At 39.1% G+C, this 21,957-nt stretch overlaps 2 protein-coding genes across 4 annotated transcripts in view; both read left to right on the top strand.

Moving 5' to 3' along the window:
* The window catches only part of ITGAV (integrin subunit alpha V), a 102,258-nt gene extending 91,465 nt beyond the window's left edge, over positions 1-10,793 (top strand). For both annotated transcript variants that reach the window (XM_043894782.1, XM_043894781.1), the window contains exons 26-30: positions 342-455; positions 5,470-5,583; positions 5,685-5,792; positions 6,382-6,504; positions 6,760-10,793. In XM_043894782.1, the coding sequence (XP_043750717.1) occupies positions 342-455; positions 5,470-5,583; positions 5,685-5,792; positions 6,382-6,504; positions 6,760-6,855 (555 nt within the window). In that variant the 3' untranslated portion in view covers positions 6,856-10,793. The remainder of the gene's footprint in view (positions 1-341; positions 456-5,469; positions 5,584-5,684; positions 5,793-6,381; positions 6,505-6,759) is intronic.
* A 5,744-nt stretch (positions 10,794-16,537) lies between these two features.
* The window catches only part of FAM171B (family with sequence similarity 171 member B), a 75,057-nt gene continuing 69,637 nt past the window's right edge, over positions 16,538-21,957 (top strand). The window contains exon 1 of one of the 2 annotated variants that reach the window (XM_043894783.1): positions 16,538-16,905. In XM_043894783.1, the coding sequence (XP_043750718.1) occupies positions 16,695-16,905 (211 nt within the window). In that variant the 5' untranslated portion in view covers positions 16,538-16,694. Of the gene's footprint in view, positions 16,906-17,079; positions 17,102-21,957 lie in introns of those variants that run through there. The other variant, XM_043894784.1, reaches the window with a different exon arrangement.

The raw sequence follows: 21,957 nt of genomic DNA, 5'->3' as shown, positions 1-21,957 counted from the left end.
AAAAAGGAGGGTTAAGAAAAAAAAACAAAAAATGTATACTCCTGACACACATCACAGATGTACACTGTGAAATTTCAGACTGTTTTGTATATTTTGTCAATTTCTCCTCTCAACATGCAAGGGGGGAAAATGATGACTAGGCAGAGGTAATTTTTTGCCACATATTAAGGACTCATCTTTATTTTCTGTGCTTAGTTTTAGCCATATAGTAAGTGGTGATTTTTCTATCATACCAAATTTTTAGTGGCTGTATTTCAATCACGTGTAACAGCTTATGCCAAAATGTTTATTCAAAATATTTTCCATTGCTATTTACCACCAGTTTATTATTGTAATCCTAGATCTCAAATTCACAAGCAACTGAAAAGAACGATACAAGTGGTGGGCAAGGTGACCGGAACCATCTCATCACGAAGCGGGATCTCACCCTCAGTGAAGGAGATGTTCACACTTTGGTAAGTGCCATCCCAATAACTAGCACTTTGAATGTTTTAAAACATGTGATTATAGAACTGATGCCAAAGAACATTTCAAAAATAACAACAGCTGTGCTGCAAAGAGCTATATATTTTAATACCACTCACTCCTCTTACTTTCCTCTTCCTAACTGGATTAACACCACATTTTATTCAAAGGATCTATCTTTATAGATTGCTAATAAAAATGTTTTATATTCTAACTTATTTTTCTGACTGCGCTCATTTAACTGACCTCTTTCTTGGTCTCACTCTAATCTTTGCAACTTATGTGCAGTACTGTAGAAAAAACCCGGAAGGCCTCAACAAAAAATGTGAGAATAATTAACATTATGATCATCTTTTGTTGAGTCAGCCTGTCTAATGACTATAATATTATAGAGAGGTTTGTCACTCCAGTTCTTAAAATTGAACATGTTAAAAGATGTTAAAATTTAACATCTGCAAACCATAGCTAGCAGAGCACCTGGTGTGATGTTTATGTTCACTAGCAGTCACCAGTTACTTTCCTATCTCCGAATTTCATGGTTCTTCTTAGCTCTCTTTCAGTTTAAGTGCTCAGTGACTTTTGGGCACGGTTAAGCACTTCCTCCCTTATGAAACATTCCTGTCATACTTCTAGAACACTACTCTCTTGGTTGTGCTCCTACCACAACTCTCTATACTTCTTAATCTCCATTTCTAGGCTTTTAAGCTCCAGAGAGGATTTTTAGGGCTCAGATGTCTTGCTGTTCCACTTGCAGCCATTCATTAGGTCTCTGGTCCAGTTTTGTAAATACCCCACCTTTCAGTTATTCAGGTATTCATTGGCCACATGTGGCTAGTGGCTACCACTTAGAGAAGTGCAGGTATATCCACACTGATGATTTCTGTCACTGTAGAGGTTATATCCCACAGTTCCTGTGAGATGACCTTAATCATTCTCAGGGCTATTAAGTACTGTTTCTGTATAGATGAGTTTGATTTATATTTCCAACCCAATCCTCTGCACTGAACTCCAGACTCTCATCATCCAACTGTCTACTGGAACTCCTCTTAAATATTTAATAGGAATCTCACACTTAATGCGAAGAACATACCCTTGAGTTTTCCCAAGGCTAATCTTTCGGTGGTGTCCCACATTTTAGTAAATACCAACTCATTTCTCTGTCTAAAACATGGGCATTGTGCCTGACTCTTTTCTTTCTCTTAAACTTCATATCAGCAAATTCTGTCGTTATCTACTTTCAGAACACACAGAAAGTGACCCTTTGTTGCCATCTGTATCACTGCCACAATCTGACCCAGGCCACCTTCCTCTCGCACTTGAACTATTGCCAAATCTCCAGTTAGACTCCATGTTTCTGCCCTTATCCCCATGACAGTGTATTTGCCACATAGAAGCCACAGTGACTCTTTTTAAAAAGTGGTCAAGTCATGTCACTCCCAAGGACTTCCCTACAGCTCAGACAGTAAAAAATCTCCCTGCAATGCAGGAGACCCAGGTTCAATCCCTGGGTTGGGATCCCCTGGAGAAGGGATTGGCAACCCACTCCAGTATTCTTGTCTGGAGAACGCCATGGACAGAGGAGCCTGGCGGGCTACAGTCTGTGGGATCACAAAGAGTCAGACATGACTGAGCGACTGCCTCTACTACTGTGTCACTCCTGTGTCCTCCCGTCTAACTCAGGAGAAAACCAGAGCCTAAAAGGCCTTCGGGGCAAACAGGATCTGGGCACTTCTGCCTTGCTGCCTGCCTTTGCTCTCCTTCTCTGCCCTCCCCATTTTGGTCGCCTTGCTTTTCATTGAGCTGAGAGCCCCAAGCCTGTTTCTACCTCCTAATTTTGAAAATTGCTCTCCCCCTAAAATGCTCTTTGCCCAACTATCTCTATGGCTTACTCCCCCATCTCCTTCTGCTATTCTTCAGTGGCAGATTGGACTTCCCTGACCAACCCATGTGAATTCAAAGTTACCTTCTACCTTCATCCCACTTTTGATCCTGTTCTTTCTGTCCTCGTACAGAATCACATTTTTTAAAATATTTGAGATAAAACTTAGATAAAGTTTGCCATTTTACCCATTTTATTTTATTTTTTTTCTCGTTTTACCCACTTTAAAATGCACGATTTAGTAATCTCTAGTATATTCACAACACTCACATCATTATCTAACTCCAAAATATTTTCATCACTTCCAAAAGAAACACTGTGCATTAAGCAGCCACTGCCTTCTCCCCTACCACCCGTCTCTGGAGACCACTAATCTACTTTCTGGTTCTAAAAATTCATCTATTTTGAACATTTCCTATAAACCAAATCATATAAAATGTGGCCATTTGTGTTTGGTTTCTTTGATTTAGCATAGTGTTTTTGAGGTTCATCATGAAGCATGCATTAGTACTTCAGTCGTTTTGTGGCCGGATAATATTCCATTCTGTGGATAATACCACATTTTGTTTATGCATTCAGCCGTTGATGAATGTTTGTGTTGTTTCCTTTTTGCCTATTTTGAATAGTGCCACTGTAAACATGTACAAGGTTTTGTGTGAACATATATTTTAATATTTTTGAGAATAAATCTAGGGGTCCAATTGCTGGGTCACATGGTCATATGGCCAGACTTGATTTAACTTTTGAAGAACTGCAAAACTGTTTTCCAAAGTGGTTGTACCATTTTACATTCCCAACCAGCAGTATAACAGGGTCCCAATTTCTCCACATTGTTGCCTTCACTTGCTATTTGCCTTCAAAGAAGAATTTTTTTGTAGTCATCCTTATTGGAGTGACGTAGTACCTCATTGTAGTTTTATTTGGATTTCCCTAATGCCTAATGGTGCTGAGCATTTTTTCATTTCTGTATCTTCTTTCGAGGAATCTCTATTCAAACCACTTGCTCGTATTTAAATTGGGTTGTTTGCTTTTTGTTGTTGAGTCATGAAGTGTTCTAGATGCTACCCTGATCAGAGCTGTTACTGCACATGTTTTTTCTCATTCTGTAAGTTGTGTTTTTACTGTCTTGATAGTATCCTTTGATGCGAAAAAGCTTTTAAATTTGAAGAAGTCCAAGTTTTTCAAGTATATTTCTTTTTGTGTTGCTTATATTTTTACTGTCATATTTTAAAAACCATTGTCTACCCCAGAGTCCTGGAGATTTACACCTAAGTTTTCTGAGTTTTATAATCTTAGCTCTTACTTTTATATCTCTGATCCATACAGAGTTAATTTTTGTATATGGTGTGAAATAGAAGCCCAGATTCATTCTTTTGCATGTGGTTTTCCAGTTCTTGCAACATTATTTGTTGGAAAGACCTAGCTCTTCCCTTTAAATGGTCCTGACTCCCTTGTTGAAAATGAATTGACTGTGAATATATGGGTTTATTTCTTGACTCTTAATTCTGTCCCATTGATCTATACATGTATCCTAATGCCAGTATCAAAATTTTTTGATTATTGTTTTTCTGCAGTAAGTTTTGAAGTTGAGGGGTGTGAGCCCCCCTTCCCAGTGCTTCTTCTTTTTCAAGAATGTTTTGGCTGGTTGTTGGTGGTGGTGGGTTAGTTGCTCAGTTGTGTCTGACTCTTGCAACCCCATGGACTATAGCTGGCCAGGCTCCTCTGTCCGTGGGATTCTCCAGGCAAGAATACTGGAGTGGGTTGCCATTTCCTTCTCCAGGGAATCTTCCCAACCCAGGAATCAAACCCAGGTCTCCTGTATTGCAGGCAGATTCTTTATCAACTGAGCTACAAGAAAAGCCCTGGCTATTTGGGGTTCCTGGCAATTCCATGTGAGTTTTAGGACCAGCTTGTCCATTTCTACTAAAACACTTGTTGAGATTTTGATAGCAATTTTATTAGCTCTGTCTATCACTTTGAGAGTATTGCTATTTTGATGTTAAGTCTTTCAGTTCTTGACTATGCGCTATCTTCTTTATTTCAGAAATACTTTGTCGTTTTCAGTGTACAAGTCTTACACTTCCTTGGTTAAGTAGCTTCTATATATTTTATTCTTTTTGAATTCTGTTTAAAATAGAATGTTTAAAAAATTTTCATTTTCTTGTTTTTCATTGCCAGTTTATATAAAAATAATTCACATTTGTATATTGAGCTTGTGTTCTGTACCTTTTATGTACTTGTTTATTAGCTTTAGTAGTTTTATTGTGGATTCTTTAAAATTTTCTGTAAGTATTCTATCATTTGAATACAGATAGTTTTACTTTTTTCTTTCTGATCTGGATACCTTTTATTTAATTTTTTTTCTTGCTTAATTGCACTGGTGAGAACCTTCTGAACAGTGTAGAGTAGAAGTATCATGAATGGACATGGTCGTTCAGTTCCTAATCTTACGGGAAAAGCATCTGTTCTTTCACCAGTAAGCATGGTGTTAGCTGTGGGCTTTTCATAGATGCCTTTTATCAGGTCAGAAGAGTTTGCTTCTGTTTCTAGTCATCAACTGGAGGTGTCACTTACTGGATAGCACTGTTGTGAGGTGTATGCATATGACATACAGTTTATGTCTAATGCAGGTTGACCAGCACATAGAAGGTGCTGAATATTTGTTACTTCTGTCTGCCTTTAAGGTACCATTAAAAACACCGAATGTGGCAAAGACCATCAACATGCCACTTGATTTCTATAGGTCTGACATGGAATAACTATTAAAGATTCACTCTGTTTCTCTTTCTTTTCCACAGGCATAATGTGATCTGATTTTCATGTCTTACTAAAATCACCATGCTCTGGGTTTGCCTAAAGAATGTTAAGTTCTAGTTATAAAAGTAAACATTTTAATATTATAAAGTTTATCCTTCCATAACAAATCACAGTAAAACCAATCCCTTCATAACAAGAAACATCCATAGGTTCAGCTGTTAGCTTGCTCATTTTAAACATTATTGCTTTAAAGCAAAAGAATCTAGATCTCTTTAGCTTTCATATAAAACCAGTCAAATGTCTAACTTTCATATGTTGGAGAGATGATAGAATGATCTTTTCTTTTAAGTAAGTAATTTTTGTGGCAGGGTTGTGGAATTGCTGAATGCTTGAAGATTGTCTGCCAGGTGGGGCGACTGGACAGAGGAAAGAGCGCAATCCTGTATGTAAGGTCTCTACTGTGGACCGAGACCTTTATGAATGTAAGTGGGCAGAGGCGGCATTCAGCAAATTTACCCACTTTTTCAAAGAAATAAAAAAGGCCTGACATCTAGAAAATCATCTTATTGTTATTCCCATATAGAAGGAAAACCAGAATCATTCATATTCTTTGAAATCGTCTGCTTCATTTAATGTCATAGAGTTTCCTTATAAAAACCTTCCAATTGAGGACATCTTCAACTCCACATTGGTAAGTCATTGATTTTGGGAAATGAAATTAAGTGCATTCAGTTAAATACTGTAGTTGTTTTTTATTTTAAATATTAGCAATTAACTGTTTTCATAATTTAAAGTAATTGAGTTATTTGAATGGATTATATCCTAGTTTAATACTATTTTACTCCCTCATCCCAGAATAATTAAAGGTAGACCTTTTACTTTAGCATCTTATTGTAATATACTTAGCATATACTGAATTTCATGTGGGAAAATTTGGGGAATCTCTCCCTGCAAAGTTAGAAAGTTGGAAATTAACTGTGGTAAGTGAGGGCATTTTATAGATCTTTAATTGGAGGATTAAAATGAAACCAATGCATCATAAAGTGGGTGGTCAGATTATTTTAAAAAGCATTTCAGAGACAGTCAGAAGTTAACCTGAAGTTGAGAGTTTCACGTGTGTATATGCTATTCATGCCAGATGTGTAATGATAACTATACTACATAACATACTAGAAAATAATGTCAGTAACATTAACTTAAAATATAGTATATATTCAGATATTTGTTGAATAACTCAGTGAACTATTTTTAAGACTCAAGAAATTTTTTCTCCCCAACAGGTTACCACTAATGTCACCTGGGGCATTCAGCCAGCACCCATGCCTGTACCTGTGTGGGTGATCATTTTAGCAGTTCTAGCAGGATTGTTGTTACTGGCTGTTTTAGTTTTTGTAATGTACAGGGTAAGTGATGGACTTAGGAAGAGAGGGAGGGAGGGGAAGCAGAAGAAAAGAGGAAGGGAGGGAAGAAAAAAGGGAGGGACAGAGGAATTGGATCTTTAATGATGATATATGATGAGCACTCCTTATCATTTGAAGGAAGAAAAGTTGAATTAAGTACCATTTTAAATTTTCTTGGTCATATATGGTCACTCAGAATACTTTCTGTATTCTTCATTGATGTAGCAGTGATGCTAGTTTTTTTCTTTCAACTGACAGATGGGCTTTTTTAAGCGTGTACGGCCACCTCAAGAAGAGCAAGAAAGGGAACAGCTTCAGCCTCATGAAAATGGTGAAGGAAACTCAGAAACTTAACTGTAATTTTTAAGTCACGCTACATCCTGATCCATTAGAAGTTCCAACTTCAGTTTAGATTTTAATTTCCTTCCTGAGGAATAAAATTCCAAGACTGTACTGCTGATGGTGCCCATTGGTATTAACCACAAAGTGAGAACAATATTTATCATCCTTTTCATTATAATTAATTTCAGACATACATTTAATACACCTACTGACTTGTGTTTTTAGGTATTTAAATAATAACATTTCAAGTGATAGGTCTTCTTCAATGTACATAAGATAGCACCTGAATTACCACTTTATCTAAAATAGTACCTCCTACAATTACTGTTTCTGATTTTGTATGTTGGATTTTGTTTGTCGTCGTTTTTGTTGTTTTAAAGCAATCCAAATTTGGACCTTAGGATCCACATCTTTTGTGCAGATACATAATATTAATACACGTTACACTACACTTGAGTTTTCAAGCTAACTTCATAGCTGTATAAACTTGGATTTTAATATTACCTATATGGTAGGACTTTAAAAAAAGAAAAAAGCATGATCCCATCAAAACTCTTTCTTGTAACTGCAAAGGTACAGATTTTTGTTTTAATGTGAAAATTGAGTACATGCTATTAAACTTTTATTTATATTTTTATCCACAGTCCATTTGATGACATTTTATTTTGTATAAGTTTAAATTCTATTTCAAATTCTTTAAGTCACCTTATACTAAAAGATTAGTTTTTCCTGGTAACTCAGCAGTAAAGAATCTACCTGCAATGAAGGAGATGTGGGTTCCATCCCTGGGTCAAGAAGACTACCTGGATAAGGGCATGGCAACCCACTCCAGTATTGGAGTTCTCTTGCCTGGAAAATTCCATGGATAGAGGAGCCTGGCAGGCTATGGTCCATGGTGTTGCAAAGAGTTGGACTTGACTGAGCAACTAATACACACATAAGTTATATTTCAAATCCTTTAAGTCAACTTATACTAAAAATTAGTTTTGTAATCAAAATTGCCTCTTTTGTGTAATTGTTTAATTTCTGCTAAACATCATGATGCTTGAAGCTATATGGATTTGGAAATCGTTTCCAAAGTATATTCTATTGCATTAGTCTGGCTATAGACTATACCAAAAAAAAAAAAAAAACCATTTAAATTAAAAGGCTATGTAGTTCTTTGACAGAGTTGCTTATTGATAGTTTGTTCTTAGATTAGAGCAAGAGTTTTTAGTTGGGATTAATTTATTTTCCTCCTATATATGTATTTTTCCTTATATTTTCAAAATTGTTATTGAGAATGTGTCAAGATCAATGAGAAAACTTTACAATTTATAAGAACGTGCACTCAATCTCTGAATCCCACGAGAAATGCATGGAATTGAAATTCTTAAGGTAGCTCACTGGTTTACTTCTAGCAATAGCATGATGCTACTCACATGGATATTACCTCAGTTGAAACCAGGTATGACATGTAAAACCAGTCTCAGCTATCATCATAACTTCTTAGAGGTTATTTTATAGGCAATTCAAGTTATTGGAAACCTTTTAAAATTTTCTTAGTCTTATTAATATAAACTACTTTTCTAGGATTTTTAAATAAAAGCTGTACAGGTGGGCAAGTTATAGTTTTTTAAGTCTGTAGGGTGATGAATCTTCTAGAAGATTATGTGAATTATTCACAGTTCCTCCAGGCTTGGGGATAACTGTTAATTATACCTATTTTTGTGTAATTACATCATGGTGTGCATTAGAAATTGAGAGTTCAATAGCTTTTTAACTACTGCCTTCATTAGGCGATGATAAATATTTCCCTTAGATAATTGAATATTTTTCCATGTTTTAAAAATAATTGAAATTTTCTTGCCACGGCTTGTGTTATAACTCCTTACACAAGTGGCTAAACTAGAATACATTCATAAAATAGAGGCATATGTAGGTGAGTTGCACAAGTTAGAACATTGACAAGACCCTATATTTAGCTTTAGTGATTTTCAAAACTAATTGGTTTTGTAATATAGATTTTACTAGTAGCTTAAAAGATTGTAGGTAGTCATATACAATAAGTATTTTTGTTACCAATAAATTTAAAGTTTTTTAAGTAAAAAAATTTTTATCATAGGGCTTGCCACCAGACAGTTGCTAAGTTGGTCTAGAGCAGAGTTTACCTCACCTGTTTTCCCATCTAATACCAGTCATTCCTGAAAATATCTGTTAGATAGAAAGTCACTCTTTCAAAAAGTTAAATGTTACTATTTGCTTTTGCACAATCTGTTCCTTTTATGGCCCTTCTCTCAAGATATAATCTTTTATGAGAGATTGAAGAAGGAGCCAAGATTGTGCAGTAGGGAGAGCATTAGATTGGAGGAAACTGAAGGGTCTTGTCATGAAAATTAACATGTTGTTTTAAGTTGCTCTTATGAACTGTAGTTTAAAGCAATAGTATTTTCCTTAAAAAAAAACAAAAGAAAATTTTATCTCTACAAAATATGGTAGTCTAGTCTTCGAAGACTAAAAACCTAGTCTTTGAAGAAAATATTTGGCAAAATGTCGGGATTAAAGTAACATGAATGTTTTGGTTAAAATGTCAAAAAATAAACACTGCTGTATTTGTGCTTTATTGAGAACTGAAAGCTGTTTTGACTGTAAAATTCTTATAATCTGATTCAGTTTAAGAAATCACATATCGTTGGAGTTGGGAATATCATAAAACATTTGATACTGGTAAGAAATTGATTATGCTGTTGATTTCTTATGTAGGCATTTATTTCAGACTTAATATTTTGAGAAACATTTGTGTGAGGGATGCTCTTTCCTTTTCTTTCCTTTAGCTTTCTGTTGTAATTAGTGATTATTGTAATTCTGATTAAGTTCTTAATGTAAAACAGTTAATCAAAATACTAGTGCCACAGTTCTGTTTTGAAACTAATTATTCATAGTAAATTCTCATTAATACTTTATATAAAGAGAAAATTCAAGTGTTAGAGGCTATACTGACTTCTTTAAGAGGATGTGAAAGATTTCTGATAGTGAATCATAACCCTAAGAGAGATTTATGTGGCAAAAGTATAGTGTATAATCAGCGGGTTTTTTATAAGGCATACAGTCTGTAAATTGATAGATGTTCCTGTGTTATAGAATGTAGTGTTGAGCTTGCAAAGAATAAGCCATTCTTGGAATATTTGTGTACAACTGTTGCTTATCTCAGTATCACTGTGTTAGTGCTCTTGGATAGCTTATATATGTGATAGTTTGGTTAATAAGAAAAATACAAAATTTGAAAATTGAATATAAGATCAAAAATAGCAAATGAAATGATGTAATGCTCAGTGTTGTAGAGAGTATTTTTTTTAACTTGTTGGTAGGCTAGTTTGGACAATGAACGTATGAACATGTAGCATGCATATATGCTTGTATTTCATTGTAATTTCTCATACATAATGAATTTCTTGGCAGAGGTACTGAATCTTTGACTTTTTTTTTGCTGTCATTCTTCTCAAGTGCAATATAACAATATAACCAAACCTAGATATTTCAAAGTCTAATTTAGTAAACCTAATCTAAAAGAATTTATTAGCATTTTTGTTAGCAGGAAGGAGGGATTCTGAGATGGATATATGAATGAAGTTATTTGCCCCTAAAAGGTCCTTCTACCCTTTATTCATTCTACACTTTATTTCAGGCTGAACGTGAACTATTCCCTGCTAGTTTTGAAACACTTTGCAGTATCTTAAAGTTACTTGGAAGTTATGTATATCAATTAATTTCCTACCTAGGTAACATAGAAAGTCATTTTCTTTCTTTAGCTCTCTTGTGATCACCCACATTGGGTGAGGCATAAAATGGGTGTGTTCTAAAATGTATGATTTGCTAACTTGATTTGAGTTAGTGAAAACTGGTACAGTGTTCTTCTTACTAGTTTCCAGTATGTAACGTGTCTGTTCAATAAACTTGAGCATGTGGTGCCACTTTTGTGCATGGATGTTCTGTTTTCCTTCTATGATGTTGTTTTTTTAATCACAGGAGCCAGCAACAATGCACTAAAAGGATGACCTCTTTAAAAGTCACATCTCTTTAAAAGTCCCAATTCTTAGGAGTGTTAGTTGGGAGGTGGAGGTTGACGTACATACACTACTGATACTGTGTCTAACATAGGTAACTAATGAGAACCTACTGTGTAGCTTAGAGAAATCTACGCCATGCTCTGTGGTGACGTAATGGGAAGGAAATCCTAAAACAGAGGGGTAAATGTAAACATGTGGCTGATTCACTTTACAGTACAGCGGAAACCAACACAACATTGTAAAGTAACTATATTCCAATAAAAACTCATAAAGAATTGAAATCTATCTACCTGCCTACCAACTTGCTATAATAAACATATGATGCTCAAGCAAGAAAAATTGACTTGTTGTTTCAATCAGCCAAGTTACCAAACAATCGGTGTTGGGCCTTGTGGCAGGGACTGGAGATACAGCTGTGAACACGATGGCCCTGGTCTTTGTGGAACCTACACGAGTGAGGATACAGGCAAGAAAATATCTGCTTTATGTAATAAGAGTCCTAAGGGGAAATAAGAGGTGTGGTGAAAGTTCATAGCTATCAGGCAAAGTAGCCTCAAGAAAGTAACATACAAGCTAACTTCAGTGTCTGTGGGGGCTTGTCAGTTAAAGACATGAGGGAGTAGAGGTCCAGGCAGAGGAAATCAGTATCTGCAATCCGAATAATTCAGTTCTAGCTCAAGGGAATAAAATATACCCTTCTCTTCCCTTCTCTCCTCCCCAGAACCCCCATCTCTGTATTTATATAGGAAATGTCAAAAGATGAGCCTGCATAGTCAAAGGATATATTGTAAAGGGCTTTGTCAGTTTGTTGGGGATTTTGGATGTTTTGCTAAGAGCGATAGTGAAGTACCAGGAGATCTTAATCAGGGAAGAATCATTATATAGTATATGTATGGTATTATTCTGTGCTTTCTGATAGCTCCTGCAGTATATTTATAAAAACAAAGTTCTAACATTAGTGATTACATTATATGTGAGAGTTGGACCATCGGAAGGCTGAGCACTGGAGAAGTGATGCTTTTGAATTGTACTGGAGAAGACTCTTGAGAGTCCCTTGGACTGCAAGGAGATTAAACCAGTCAATCCTAAAGGCTATGGACCCTGAATATTCATTGTAAGGACTGTTGCTGACGCTCCAATACTTTGGCCACCTGATGCAAAGAGCCAACTCTGGAAAAGACCCTGATGATAGGAAAGATTGAAGGCAGAGGGAGAAGGGGCTGGCAAAAGAGGAGATGGTTGGATAGCATCCCTGACTCAATGAACATGAATATGAGCAAACTCCAAAAGAGAGGAAGACAGAGGAGCCTGGTGTGCTGCAGTCTATGGGGTCGCAGAGTCAGACATGACTTAGTGACTGAATAACACCATAAACGTGAACAGTATCATGGCTTAAGAATTGAAAGTAATTTCCTAGACTAACTAGCATCTTCCATTGCTTTGTAAAACACACTGGCTGACAGGTAAAGTACATGCAGTTAGCAGGACACCCCTTCATCCACATCTACTTGGTTTTGTCCCCATCAGTTGGCCTGTATCTATGCCAAAAGTCAGTTATGTTTCTTCACACAGTTGTTTTTTTGGCAGTTCTGTGTGTTATGAGGAATGGATGAAATATAAATTTAAATGAAGTATATTTTTCTATGAAAAAAAAGTGGGTCAGGAAATTGTAAAATTGGAGAGAAATTACAAATAGATTTGGCATTCAAATTGCTTGACAAGAGTTTTTAAGAACTTCCACTTAACTGAAAACTTCAAATAATAGGCATGCATTGTAATTGTGGTTTACTACTTCAAACCCTTGGGGTTTGGTTAAAAAAAAAAAGATTGACCCTACATCCAAAGGTTGGTAAGTGAATATATATCTGCTTATTTTAAAATATGTTTAAAATATATTGATTTTTGTCTCTTGACCTACTTTTTTTTTTTTTAATTTTCTTTTATTATTATTTTTTTTTTCCAGTGGGTTTTGTCATACATTGATATGAATCAGCCATGGATTTACATGTATTCCCAATCCCGATCCCCCCTCCCACCTCCCTCTCCACCCGATTCCTCTGGGTCTTCCCAGTGCACCAGGCCCGAGCACTTGTCTCATGCATCCCACCTGGGCTGGTGATCTGTTTCACCATAGATAGTATACATGCTGTTCTTTTGAAATATCCCACCCTCACATTCTCCCACAAAGTTCAAAAGTCTGTTCTGTATTTCTGTGTCTCTTTTTCTGTTTTGCATATAGGGTTATCGTTATCACCTTTCTAAATTCCATATATATGTGTTAGTATGCTGTAATGTTCTTTATCTTTCTGGCTTACTTCACTCTGTATAATGGGCTCCAGCTTCATCCATCTCATTAGGACTGGTTCAAATGAATTCTTTTTAATGGCTGAGTAATATTCCATGGTGTATATGTACCACAGCTTCCTTATCCATTCATCTGCTGATGGGCATCTAGGTTGCTTCCATGTCCTGGCTATTATAAACAGTGCTGCGATGAACATTGGGGTGCACGTGTCTCTTTCAGATCTGGTTTCCGTCTCTTGACCTACTTTTTTGATTCAACTATTAGCGCTGATTGCATCAAATAATATGGCTTTTGTATATTGCACAAAAATAAAGCATACACTATGCGTAATGGAGCATTTAAAAGTCATTTAAAAACCATCTTGATTATTCTTGTTTTTTAAATAGTCTATAGTACTGAAGGGTATCACACCCATCCTCCTCCATTGGTGGCTGTGAAATCAGCAACTTTGCCTCTGGAAGGTCAGTTTCTAATATATTAAAGATGACTTGGCCATCATAAGGCAGGATGACAGAAAATTCTGGCAACATTCCTTTCCTTCTGATCTGCTAGTCAGGATTCTTGAGCCATTTCCATTTTCTCCTTTTTTCTCTCCAAGAGGAGAGGTAAATTGGAAGAAAATACAACACAAACAGCTTGATGAAACTAATTAAAGACTGCATTCAAGCCTCACCTCACCCCCCAGTAGCTCCTGCTCATACAGGTGAGGCAAAACCATGATGGAATAGTGGTATTTAGTGTGAGGGCCCTCATTTTGGCATTTCTCTTCCAAAAATTATGTAGGCCATCCAGTTTATTTTTGTCTAAAAATCACCAAGAAACAATGTAAGCTCATTTCAGGTTTCAAACAGTGCAGAAAGGTAAAGGCACATATTAGCATAGCCTTGGGCAAGACAGTTGCTGCTCTGATCTTCAGTGTTTCCATTTATGAAACAGGATGCTGTTGTTCATCACTAAGTTATGTCCGACTCTGCAACCTCATGGACTGCAGCATGCCAGGCTGCTCTGTCCTCCACTATTTCCTGGAGTTTGCTCAAATTTGAGTCCATCAAGTCAGTGATGCCATCCAACCATCTAATCCTTGGTCACCCCCTTCTCTCCTTGCCCTCAATCCTTCCCAGCATCAGTCTTTTCGAAAAGAAAAGGAAAATGAGAGCTAATTTGTAGAACTGCTCTAAGAATATGCGATAACGTGTGTAGAATGCCTATTATTTTTTTATGGAACTAGTTTCATATCTTTGACCAAAGAATAATTTTACATGAGTGAGAAATTTGTTCTTTCCCAGCATGTTGGGAAAATTGGGAGGAACACAAAAGAGTGGTGAGTGTGGAAAGGGACCGTCCACTCAGCCAGATCAGCTGAATCTAGAATGAGGGTAAAGGAAGTGATGTCGTATTTACATTATGCAAGTATTTACATTGTATGATGAGATGTCTCAGAGGTACTCCAAATACAGAGACTACAGCTGACCAGGCCATGGCTTATCACTGATTCTGTAGTCAGTAGTACCAGCTAATTTGAAAATGTCTTAAGCAGCCAAAATCTCAGTTTGGCAATTTGAATCATACTGCACATACCTTTCTCCTCACTTCTCCATACCAGTCAACCATGTGTGCTGATTCTAGCCCTACATACTGAATCTCCCATTCTTTTTCTACACCTTTCCTCTCTTTTCCACTCTCACTAGCCTTTGGTATTTTTTCACTGGCTTTCGCAAACACCACTACACTGGCTTCCTCTACGCCGATGTACCCCTCAAAAATCCATCTTCCATACTGATAGCATAGTGATCCTTTGAAACAGACCGGCGGCAAGTCCCTTCCCTGATTAATTTCTTTCACTATTTCATAATCACTTGCAGTGTAAATTTCAGTTTCCTTATGTAACATCCAAGGTTAATGTTGTTCAGTCACTAAGTCGTGTCTGACTCTCTGACCCCATGAACTGCACATGCCAGGCTTCACTATCCCAGTTTGTTCAAACACAGGTCCGTTGAGTTAGTGATAGCCATTCAGCCATCTCATCCTCTGTTGCCACTTTCCCCACTTGCCCTCAATTTTCCCCAGCATCAGTCTTTCCAATGAGTCGACTCTGCATCAGGTGGCCAAAGTATTGGAGCTTCAACTTCAGCATCAGTCCTTCCAGTGAATCCATGGTTGATTTCCTTTAGGATTGACTGGTTTAATCTCCTTGCTGTCCAAAGGACTCTCAAGAGTCTTCACCAGTGCCACAGTTCGAAAGCATCAATTCACGGGTGCTCAGTCTTCTTTAAGGTTAATGTAACAGGAGTTAATGTGTATAAAGTGCTTGAACAGTGCCTCCACACTATGTACTATAGAAGTGTTTGCTGTTTTTTTTTTTTTTTTTTTAATGACCTGATCTCCATTGTCCTTTTCGATCTAAAACACTCACTCTATGACAATCATTGTTCACAATTTTCCAAGCACACTGCACTGTTACCTCTAGGTGTATGTGCACACACACACACACAATTCCACTTTTTAGATGACCTGGTTGCACCCACCTATGTGTGGAACTCGTAATCTTTCAACTCCACCTCTCCTAGTGTTTCATAGCCCCCTTCCATATACTACATTGTTAATTTCTTCCAATTTGATGTAATTTCTGCGTGTTGTAGTGTTTCTTCATCACCTTGGATTATAATTTGCTTTTATGTTCCTCTGCCCTAACAGGTAGTGAGCTCCTAGAATGCAGGGATTCTATCTTGCTTATTCAAATCCTGATCAAAATATTGGAACGCACGCGGTAAGCATCTCGTAGGCATTTAGAAAAATATTTTTTGAGCAAATGAAAACTGTAGACTATAATTAGACAGAATGTAATTAAGGACATTATATGATACAGAAAGAAAATTCTACTTGGTTAGAAAAAGGAAGTTTAATCAAAATCTGGAGAACTGTAGTTTAATTTCGAGCTAACCAATGATGGCCGCGGTACCCCAAAGCCCATATGGTTAAGAGATCTGGCTTTTGCATTCGTTGGTGCGGCCTTGCGTGTTGTAGGAGGGTGATCAATATGCTAATATTACCTGCTCTTCTAGTTTGCGGTCAGGTGGAGGGAATTTTATTCCACTTTCTGCAGAATTTCTGTGTCTCGGTAGGGGCTGGAGGACCTGGTCTGCCAGCCCCCTGAAAGGCTCTCCTTTTCCGTTTACCCTCGGAGGCCACCAGTCGCCCGGCGCCCCACCACTCCGCCGGTGCGAGCCCTCGGAGCAGCCCAGCCCCGGGCTGACCGCGGAGACGCGGTCCCTGGCGCCGGGTTCGTCCCGCCTCTCGCATCACGTGCGCGAGGATGCTAACTTCCCCCTCCTCCTCGCGCGGCGTCCCCTCCGCCTCCGCGGCCTCCTTCTGCTGAGCGAGTGCGAGGCAGACTGCGCGAGGGGGCGCGAGCGGGCGGGCGCAGCCGGAGCCCGCAGCCCTGGCGCCCGCCGCCGCCCGCAGCTCCGCAATATGCCGCCGCGGCCCTCTGGCTCTCGGCCATGGCGAGGCTCAGCCGGCGCGTCCCTTGCACCCTGCTCCTCGGCCTGGCCGCGGTGCTGCTGAAGGCGAGGCTGGTCCCCGCGGCCGCCAGAGCCGAGCTCAGCCGCTCCGACCTCAGCCTCATCCAGCAGCAGCAGCAGCGGCAGCGGGAGGAAGCCGAGGAAGAGAGGCCGGAGGTGCCCGGGGCATCCTCTACAGTCGCCGCTCCAGGTAGGTCCCGGGAGCCCGGCCCTGCCTTCCCATCTCCGCCGGCGACTCCTGATTTCGCTGGCCGCCTCGCGCAATCCCTAGCCAGATGGTTTTCCATCGTTTGTCTCTACCCACCCCCACCTCCACAGCCTGCCTGCCCAGGACTGGGGCTTTGCTTTGGTTTCGAGAATCTGCCCTTTGGGTGATGAGCTTTCTGGTAAGCGCAGAGTACTGCAGTGGGGTGGGGAGGGGTCGGGAGGGGTGGGATTGAGAGACTGCCTCGATTGATCCTTTTCTTCTCCTCCCTTCGTGAATTTTCCCTCTGCCCTGGGGATGATTGTGTACACACACACACACACACACACACACACACACACACACACACACACACACACACACACACACACACACACACGGTTCTCAAATCCTTTTAGCCTGGGGATGATTTACACACACACACGGTTCTCAAATCCTTTTAGCCTGGGGATGATTTACACACACACACACACACACACACACACACACACACACGGTTCTCACATCTCTTTAGCCTTCTGTAACGTTTTCTCTCCTGGAGACTGAAAAATTTTGCGATAGACACCCACACACCCCTTTTCATCATCTGGCTCCGCCTGTATATTTAAATTTGGCTCTAGAGAAAAATCTTGATCTATTTTATTATTTATTTCTATCTCTTCTTATCCTGGGAATGGTTTTCAGGCAGTTTGCAAGAACGTCTTCCGTTTTAATAAAAATGAAACAAACCAAAAATGAAATAGGAGTTTGTGATTGAAGGAAAGGGAAAAGGAGAGAGGGGGTGGTTGAGATCAAGTCTGTAGTGGATGTTGGTATAGCAAGGCCTGCCCCCAGAGAGGGGAATCTCCTTACTTGTTAGTGGGAGGTAATGAGGCAGATTCTCCGCACTATTCAGTGAGGGTGATGAAGTCCCTTTCAGTATCTGTAGCTCTAACAGTCCCTCCGTTCCTGCCTGGTTCCCCTCCATTAAGGCTCCACCGGTAAGGGAAAGGCGGGATTGTCCATTTTAATAGCTTCTCCCCACCCCCCACCCCAGTTCCCTTCCCTACTGTAAAAGCTGCCTGCTATTTGGAAAGAAAAGAAGCCATCAGATTTTTTTTTTTTTTTTGGCAAGTGGACTTAGGTTTCCGCAAAACCAAAGTGAATTGTAACATTTATGTTTACTTTAAAATCCTGCCTGGTAACATCATACAAGATGCTGAAAACGAGATTTTTGAAGAGTAGGATTTAGTATCTTTTTTTGTACTGCTTGTTCATCCTCAAAGAGCAGTCCTGTGACAACACCAGCTGCGATTCCTGACACAGCCAGGATGATTTAATTTATCAGAGTGCTCTGAGCAAAGGATGAAATCACCAAAGTGTGGAGGAAAGCATGCGTTTCTGACACCCTTTTAAACCAATTAATAACACTTGAGCATGGCTGAAAGTCCTGAAAGGTGTGCGGAGTGTGGTGGTTTTCCTGGCTTTTTATAACTGACATTACTAACCACAGGGTTTCAATGAGGCAGCTGTTAGGCACAGTGTTTGCTGAATTTAAGGAAATGGGAGATAGGAGAGTGATTGGGAGCCCGTCTTCATGATTTCATAGGTTACGGAACAGAAGTCTGAGAGTAGAGATGAATTATGGTTTGCAGTATATTTTTATTTGGCTTTATCATCTTTCAGAAATATTCATTACATGGGTTTTGACTACTGCTGTTGTGAAATAATATGAGAAACTTCTGTATCCTGCATGCATGTGAAAATATTTACTTTCTGATATTTGGGATAGAATATTTTTGAAAAGGATTATTTGGGGGAAATGCAGTTTTGGAGCATATTTACCTATTAGACTAACGGAGCCAAAGGAACCACTAGCCAACAGATCAGACTAGAGCCTCAAAAGTATTATGACTCTTGCATTTCCCTCAAAAACTCTACCTCTCCAAGGCATTGGCAACCAGGATAGCCATTCAGTTGATTGCTGTTTTAGTTAGAGATATTGGGTTGCATCTCTGGAGAAGGGAACGGCAACCCACTCCAGTGTTCTTGCCTGGAGAATCTCAGGGACAGAGAAGCCTGGCGGGCTACAGTCCATGGGGTTGCAGAGAGTCGGACACGACTGAGCAACTAACACTCACATTGGTTGCATAATGAAACACAGCCTGTACACAAAGAAGTTAAAATATTCCTCTGAGCACATTGTGGTCTAGATTGAACTGGTCTTCCTGCTTCGACCTTTGTTTCTCTACTCTCTGTTCTCCTCACACAGTTAGTAATCTTCTAAAAAATGTTAAATAGGACCATTTCAGCTCCCAGTCCCGCAGTGGCTTCCCACGGCTCTCACAGGAGATGCCCAGACCCTGAAAATGGCCTTGAAAGGCCTGGATCCCTCTGTGCCCGCCTCCTTCCTGCGTCCCTTGGCTCCCACCCTAACCCAGTGCTGGGGCCACACTCTCTCTGCTTCTGCAGTTGGCAAGTGGGCTCTGGTGTGGGACCTTTGCGCTTTTCATTTTCTCTGCCTGGAATTCTGGACCTTCGCATTCACCAGATTTGCTCAGATATCACTAGAACAGTGAAGCTTTTCTGACTGCTATATTAAATAGCAATCTGCATGCGCTTTTCCTACTGATTCTCCTCCATGGCATTTAATATCCTCAGCCCTTCTTGTAAACCTGTCTCCTCTTATTAGAATGTAAGCTCTCTGAGGGCATGAACTTTGTTTTGTTCATTATTACATAGAATTATTACATATCTTTCTAGCACCTAGAAGAGCATATGTGACTCACAGGCACACATTAAGTTTTTTGAATGAATGAATAAACTCAAATGCTGGCATTGGGCATTTCTTTTACTTTGAGTTTGTGTTATTTAACATCTTGTGAAATTCTTCACTGAAATTTAGCAAGGGCATATAAAAATAAATGGTAGGTAGAAATATTTATAGGAGGAGGTTATAAAGTGCATTTATCTTGGACTTTTAATTTTAGCTAATTTCACTGTTTAAGTTGACTGCAGACAACTTCTAGAACAATACTTAAGTCTACTTTTTAGGTTCTGTCAAGAAGATTCTTTATCCAGGCGCACTTATAATTCTCTTATGACCTAGGAGGGTATTATATACCTTTAAATAGCTCTGACTGAGCCTAGTAGATCTTTCTTTGCCTCTGTGTGGTGCTTCTGATTTTTCAGACATTTGCCTTTCTTAGGCAAAATTTAGAAAACTAATAAGACATGTTTAGTGACTCATATATGATTGAGCTTCATAAGTCCATATAGAAAAACTGTCTGTTGACTTTTACTTCAGAGTTTATTATTTTCAAAATTTTTGTCTCTTTATATAGCTGAGAAATAAGAAAGTGGTGTTAAAAAAAGTTGAATATGAGATTTATAAAATCAAGGTATAAAAACAAATCTTTGCTATCTCATTAACTTCTAGAACATCATCCTCAGACTAGCGAGAAAAAAGACAAAAGTTGAGATCTGTTTTCTCTAGTGTCTACAGCGGCTCTGATTTCTCCATCTGCACCAGTAATTGTTAGAAATAAATATTTGAGGGATGAGGGAAGAATTAATTTGAGGGTTGGTAGTAACTGAAACGATAATATCATATCCAGTCGGATGGCCTATTAGATGGGCGGCATACTGGGGGCTGGGGTGAGCAGAGCTGGGGAAAATGATGAGCTCCGTTTCAGATTCTCCACATAAAGTGCACACAGACACAGGGGACCTCCACGGATTTTTATAAAAGTCTTCTGCATACAGTGAAAGCTCGTTGAGGGGTATGTTTTCACAGTATATATGTATGTTTATACTGATATACTGTTCATAGCAATGATTGTGTGTTTCACTGATTCAGTTCAGTCTCTCAGTCGTGTCCGACTCTTTGCGACCCCATGGACTGCAGCATGCAGGCTTCCCTGTCCATCACCAACTCCCGAGCTTACTCAAACTCATGTCCATCGAGTCAGTGATGCCATCCAACCATCCCATCCTCTGTCATCCCCTTCTCCTCTCGCCTTCAATCTTTCCCAGCATCAGTCTTTTCTAATGAGTCGACTCTTTGCATCAGGTGGCCGAAGTATTGGAGCTTCAGGGTCAGTCCTTGCAATGAATATTCAGGACTGATTTCCTTTAGGATGGACTGGTTTGATCTCCTTGCAGTCCAAGGGACTCTCAAGAGTCTTTTCCAACGTCATGGTTCAAAAGTATCAATTTGTCGGTGCTCAGCTTTCTTTATGGTCCTACTCTCATATCCGTATATGATTACTAGAAAAACCATAGCTTTGACTATATGGTCCTTTGTTGGCAAAGTAATGTCTCTGCTTTTTAATATGCTGTCTAGGTTTGTCATAGCTTTTCTTCCAAGCAGCAAGCGTCTTTTAATTTCATGGCTGCAGTCACCATCTACAGTGGTTTTGGAGCCCAAGAAAATAAAGTCTGTCACTGTTTCCATTGTTTCTCCATCTATTTGCCATGAAGTGATGGGATGGGATGCCATGATCTTCGTTTTTTGAATGTTGAGTTTTAAGCCAGCTTTTTCACTCTCTTCTTTCACTTTCATCTAGAGGCTCTTTAGTTCCTCTTCACTTTCTGCCATAAGGGTGGTGTCATCTGCATATCTGAGGTTATTGATATTTCTCCTGGCAATCTTGGTTCCAGCTTGTGCTTCCTCCAGTCCAGCGTGTCTCATGATGTGCTCTGCATATAAGTTAAATAAGCAAGGTGACAATATACAGCCTTGATGTACTCCTTTCCCAATTCGGAACCAGTCTGTTGTTCCATGTCCAGTTCTAAAACTGTTGCTTCTTGACCTGCATACAGATTTCTCAGGGGGCAGGTCAGGTGGTCTGGAATTCCCATCTCTTGAAGAAGTTTCCACAGTTTGTTGTGATCCACACAGTCAAAGGCTTTAGCATAATCAATGAAGCAGAAGTAGATGTTTTTCTGGAACTCTCTTGCTTTTTCTATGATCCACCAGATGTTGGCAGTTTGCTCTTTGGTTCCTCTGCCTTTTCTAAATCCAGCTTGAACATCTGGAAGTTCTCAATTCACGCA

This window comes from Cervus elaphus, chromosome 33 (assembly GCF_910594005.1).
Source record: "Cervus elaphus chromosome 33, mCerEla1.1, whole genome shotgun sequence".
Classification (NCBI taxonomy): domain Eukaryota; kingdom Metazoa; phylum Chordata; class Mammalia; order Artiodactyla; family Cervidae; genus Cervus; species Cervus elaphus.
Note: the sequence above shows the minus strand (reverse complement) of the source record. Positions and strands in the feature narration are given on the sequence as shown.